This window comes from Dunckerocampus dactyliophorus, chromosome 3, assembly GCF_027744805.1.
Source record: "Dunckerocampus dactyliophorus isolate RoL2022-P2 chromosome 3, RoL_Ddac_1.1, whole genome shotgun sequence".
Lineage (NCBI taxonomy): Eukaryota > Metazoa > Chordata > Actinopteri > Syngnathiformes > Syngnathidae > Dunckerocampus > Dunckerocampus dactyliophorus.
Window position 1 is genome coordinate 29,195,248 of NC_072821.1, and position 6,000 is coordinate 29,201,247.

The 6,000-nt window shown below is 41.8% G+C and overlaps 1 protein-coding gene across 1 annotated transcript in view; it reads right to left on the reverse strand.

The window, feature by feature from the left end:
- The window catches only part of LOC129178442 (EMILIN-1-like), a 47,270-nt gene extending 41,761 nt beyond the window's left edge, over positions 1–5,509 (reverse strand). The window contains exon 1 of the mRNA XM_054770693.1: positions 5,090–5,509. Within this exon, the coding sequence (XP_054626668.1) occupies positions 5,090–5,223 (134 nt within the window). The 5' untranslated portion in view covers positions 5,224–5,509. The remainder of the gene's footprint in view (positions 1–5,089) is intronic.
- Positions 5,510–6,000: the final 491 nt, after the last annotated feature.

Genomic DNA, 6,000 nt, shown 5'->3' on the forward strand with positions numbered 1-6,000 from the left:
AGCAACTTTTTACAAACTAAGTACCATGTATCGTTTTTATATTATTAAAATATAGCCACTATAAACTTCTATCACCATTCCTTCTCAGTGATTTGAGTCCCATTTTACATGTCATCTAGGACGAGCTCCTTGTGACAGCCGAAGACAATTGAGCGGAAGTCACAGAAGATTGCTGCTTGGATTCTGATTAAAATATTCTGCAAAAATTCCATTAATTTTCTGTACAGTAAATTGAGTTTGAGACCCCTGGTTTAATGTAAGTACCAGGGATGGTCTGATCAGGGTTTTATGCTGCCAATTCCAATACTGATCATCAGGGGTGTCACGAGACACCAAACTCACAAGACGAGACCACGACACTGGGTGCACGAGAACGAGACAAGACAAGGTTTTAACATAAATTTTAAGAAAAGTACAATGAAAAAATAAGACTGGACAAACTGACTTTTTTTATTAAACAGAGTCACAAAACAGTACCATTATTAATGAAGCAAGACACCCACTTAAGCCTTTATCTTCCAATACATCGTCATCGATACGCCTGACTTTCATTTCTGCTCTTAACTTGGAGCATTAGTTACTAACTAGCGTAAATAGAACCGCTCTGTGTTTACGGGTCTGAACACTTACATGTTTTGATCTGACAAATCTAAAGTAACTTTGATCACATGTGAAATTACTACAACTTCTGCTTGGACATTAACAGCTATTCAACTCTGATGGAAAAAAAACAGCCACACGTCACTTGCTGACACTGACGCTGGGAACACTGAGGAAGGCTGGATTGTGCACATTCATAGTGTGCGTAATCTTAATGTGCTAATGAACAATTCCAATAATGCCTCGCACATTGCCACTTCCATACTACGTGTATTATCATTCTTAGTAGCTATGCCATTAAATGAGAAATATTCTCAATTTTAATCTTGTGACACCCCTTCCGATCATCCATGAGTGAGATCGTCTGATACCGACACCAACACTCATTACATGGATTAATTGTAAAATTGTTCTATTTATTTATGAGTGCTATTGACCATATTTGGACAATTCAATTGAATTTGAAAGTTTGGACAATTCCAAGTGCCCCTGACTGCGAAATGGGTAATTATTTAAAGAATTAAAAGTGGGGACCCAGCATAATTTTTTTGGGGGCCCAGATTTCCTGGCTGCACCCTTGCTATTGGCTATATATATGATCTGAAAAAAATTAACCTTAAAATCACCTTTGACAAAAACATATTTTACTTAATATTTCAAGAGAACATATACCACTCGTGAAAGGATGTGACACCTTCTTTAAGGAGACTTTGGTTGTGAAAATATAAATACATTCAGGGTAAGACTTCCAGGTAGCAGCTCCTAGCGAGACAGCAGTCGTCGGAACCCGGTGTCTGAGAAAGGCTCATCATCTAGTCTGATGAATTCTGTTATATTTTGAGTCATTTGCTTAGACTTCTGATTGTCACGCACATACGGGCGAGTAGTTGCCCAGCATTGGCCATGAGCCTTGAAAACTCCATCAAGTATTTAGTACGCTGGAGCCTATCAAATTAAAGCTATTTAACTTGCTACCCCCGCAAGATATTTTTCCTGGCATGTGTTGCAGGATGCAAACTTTACATCACGCTCACAAATGTCAGATAAGTTCCACACGGCAGACATGTTTGCTTGGGTTTGTCACCGCGCGCCTGCGCAGTGTGAAGGAAAGAGGGAGGGGGACACTAGCCAAGACTTTACAGCAGGACACCACACTACACACAGGGATCTCTACAGGCTGCAATGGTACGAGCCTCAGGTGATCGTTTTTTGTCATCAGCATCGATCCGCATGTGCCGATCACATACTTTTTCACGGAAATAGGCTGATACTAATGGGTGGCCGATCAGTCAGAGCATCCCTACTAAGTACAGTATGTACAGTATGTATGTAGGTATACAGTACTACCTTTTTGTCTGATATTTGATAATTGCCAAAACATAATATGAAGAGATTGTCTCTGCAAGATTAAGATAAATGTGTGTGACTGGGATGGAATGCAGTGTGTGTGTGCGTGCATGTGTGTGTGTGTGTGTGTCAACACTTGTGTCTTGCGGGTGTTTATGAAACATCTGTTGCAGCTGCACCAGGATGCAAAGTGTACCTCCCCCTTGTCACTTTGCAAATTCATCTGTGAAGGAATGTGAGCACCTTCAGCATACAACATCCGACATTCAAGGTACAACATCCAACAATGAACACATAACATGTGTTCTTTTACCGTGGTCATATCCAACTTTTCATTTGACAGGTGTTTTTTTCCAGGTCATGTGAGTGTGGATTTAAGTACAGTGTGTGTGGAGTACTTTCATAAAACTATCTCTATGTTTACATGCAGTAAAAATACCGACTATTGCATGAATTGGGTTGAAAGCAGCTGTTTAAAACATGTGAAAACACCTTCGGGCGCGCCTCTGTGGGGGGGTCAAATACTTATTTCAGTCAATCAAACAGTAATTCATTTATAACCTTTATTCTTGTTATGGTACGTTAACATTAGGCAGATAATCAATCATCAAACACGTACGCAAATGCAGCGTTAGCCGACTGTATTGCAATTGCAACTCCATACTTACATTACACAAACTTTCATAAAAGAAAGCAACAGAAAGACTCCAAAATAATCCACACGGTGAGAGTAAAGAGGTGTCATTTATTGAATGCGATTGCTCCTCCACACGTGACACAGAGAGCAGACGATACAGTGTACGTGAGCATGTAGAAACAGAAATGACATATTGTCAAGTCAATAATATCAATAGGAAAATAATATTTAGCTTAATAAAAGACATGTTCCAAATATCAGGTCCCCATTTGCGAGGGGGACTGGAGGGTGTGTTCTCCCTACAAGGGATCACACTCCTCAGCCTCCCTGGGAAGGTCTATTCCAGAGTGCAGGAGAGAAGGGTACCACTGTTAGTCGAACCTTGGCTACAAGAGGTGCAATGTTGTTTTCGTCCTGGTCGCATAACACTGGACCAGCTCGACGACACCCTTGCAAGGGTACTGGAGGGTACAAGGGAGTTGGGCTTTGTGGACTTGGAAAAGCCATTCGACCATGTCCCTCACGGGGTCCTGTGGGGGGGTCCTCTTTCATTATGGGGTTGTTGGCACGTGACCACTCGCCATTCGGCCCCTGTACAACCGGAGCAGGAGCCTGGTTCTCATTGCCAGCAGTAAGTCAAGCCTGTTCCCAGTGAACGCTGGCCTTCGCCAAGGCTGCCCTTTGTCTTTGGTTCTGTAAATAATTTTTATGGACAAAATTTCTCGGTGCAGCGAAGGCATTGAGGGGTCCAATTTGGGGGTGTTAGCATCTCGTTTCTGCTATTTGCACATGATGTGGTCCTGAATGCCTCATCAGGCTGTGACCTTCAGCGTTTACTGGGGCGGTTTGCAGCAGAGTGCAAAGCTTCTGGGATGAGACTCAGCATCTCAAAATATGAGGCCATGGTTCTCAGTCGGAAAAGGGTGGATTGCACCCTTCGGGTTGGGAGTGAGGTCTTGCCCCAGGTGGAGGAGTTCAAGTATCACGGGGTCTTGTTCGTGAGTGAGGGACGGTTGGAACGTGAAGTCGATAGCCAGATCGGCGCAGTGTCTGCAGCAATGCGGTCGCTGTAAAGAACCGCCGTGGTGAAAAGAGAGCCTAGCCGGATAGCAAAACTTTCAATTTACCGGTCGAGCTATGTTCCCACCTTCACCTATGGTCATGAGCTTTGCTTTGTGACTGGATGGATGGATGGATGGATGGATGGATGGATCGATGGATGGATGGATGCTGTATATGAAAGCGTCCTTAAATTACTTCTGTTGTCATGTGGCGTTATATAAAAAAAATCAACTACAGTAACTTCTCTTTCTTGATCACTATTCTTCTTCCACAGCGTCCATAAAAATGCCATGCCAGTGCATCATCAAATTAGCCAATGACGCCATCAAGCGCCCAGCAACCCGCCACCACAAATAGATTGCAGTCCTGTGAGAAACACTGAACAATGATGCCGCACCCTTGAGCTCATAGTTGATATTTACTTTATCTTTAAACAAATACAAAATTACATCAGATGTTCTAACATGCGTTTTATGACGTTCGTAAAGGCTTTTAATGCATGGATACACAATTCATATTGTGTCATTTGTTTGTGAAGACACACACTTCACACTCCTTCTTCTGACTTTTCTAAACCCTCTACAAACGTTGCACATCCATGTGTGCGTGTATGTGTGTGTGTGTGTGTGTGTGTGTGTGTGTGTGTGTGCACTCAGCAAAGTCACAAATCAAATGAAAACCTGACTTCAGGTTGCATGGTTGACTTTGAATTGCATTAAGACATCAACAACCTTCATCGCTTTCACTTTTGATTCAACACTGTTGGAATCATCATGCTGCCATGTTTGTAGTCCTTTTGTGTCTGAATGCAAGCAGTGCAGCACAATATTGAAATGTTGCAAAACGTTTTGTCTCCTTTTGCAACACAAGAATCAGTGTCTCCACGCGGTTTACAGTTTAGCTTAGTGATATTCAATAACAAGAACGATACAGATTTTTATTATTGGCTATAAGTACTTTACGATTTTGAATTTTATACCCTTACTGTACAGAAAATGACCGCGACCTTAATACCTAGGTACGAACTCTGAGGATGCTTTATTTTGTACTTTGTTTTTGGCTTTTTTATTGAGGTAGTTTTGTGCATCTTTCAGTAAACAAATTTCCTGTCCAAAACCTAGATAGGCTGTCACAATACTTTAATGGGTTCAGAAAGTAGAGGATTGCATTTCTCTATCAGCTTCTTAAAAGTGGTTGCAATTCACTTTTAAAAAGGAGAGAAGTACAAGAGGAATTTAGGACAGCGCTACACGCTCAGGAACTAAGTACACAGTGTACGCAGTATACTTTTTTAAGTGCAAGTAGAGACAGCTTGTGGGAGGTAAACGCACACCTGTTGAAGCACAGGATGGGGACAAGGTCACGTGATGTCTGATAGACAGTACTACTCAAAGGAGCCACGGCATTGAAGGAGTACTTCCAGAAAAGAGTACAAGATGTTACCTGTGTCTGCTGGCCACTCGGGCACCGTGCGCGTTCCCGCCAGCATAGAGGCTGTAGGAGGTTCTGAGCGGGAACGCGCTTTTGGCGTGTCCACAGGTCCAAAGACAAAGCAGGACCAGGACGAGGGCGGCCATCCCGCGGATCAATACCGGTTACGGATCGGAATCAGGCTCCTTCAAGTGGAGACAAACGTCGAAGCTCCATGGAGGGCAAAGTGTGGAAAAAGTGGATGAAAGTCGTCCTAGCGACGCTGATCCATAAAGTCCAGAATGGAAAGCCACTTTCTCCTCTTCTCATCCGCTCCCACTCCTCTTTTGTTCCTCTTTTAGTCCATCACTACTTGTCAAGTAAGGAATGAAAGAAAGAAAAGAAGCAGCAGCAGCACAAATCCATCTGCTCCCTGCTCCTCCTCTGCTCAACACACACGACAACCCCTTTAGCCCCTCCCAACGCCTGCATCTGGAACACGCGCACACACGCACACACGCACGCACACGCGCTTGCACTTAAAAAAAACGTTTTAACATCTTTACTATTTTGTACTACCTTTACTACTCCTATTATTAGTTTACAATTACTACTTATTTTGATTTATTACTGCTACTATTTTTTTATTATTATCCAATTTTATTACCATGCATTTATACTAGGATTACTTTTACTATTATTGTTTGCCATTTGTTACTAATACTATTACTATTACTACTACTACTATTACTTTGCATCGCTATTACTGTGTTTATATTTTCTTATTTATTTATATTTATTACTATTGCCATTTACTATATATTACTTTTGCTATTACATTTTTTATTTACTAATATTTATTTATTTTTGTTACCAGGGTTCCTATAGATTTGACGTTTCAAAATTTCAGACTTTTTCCAGACTCAGTAAAGAGATGTGTATCA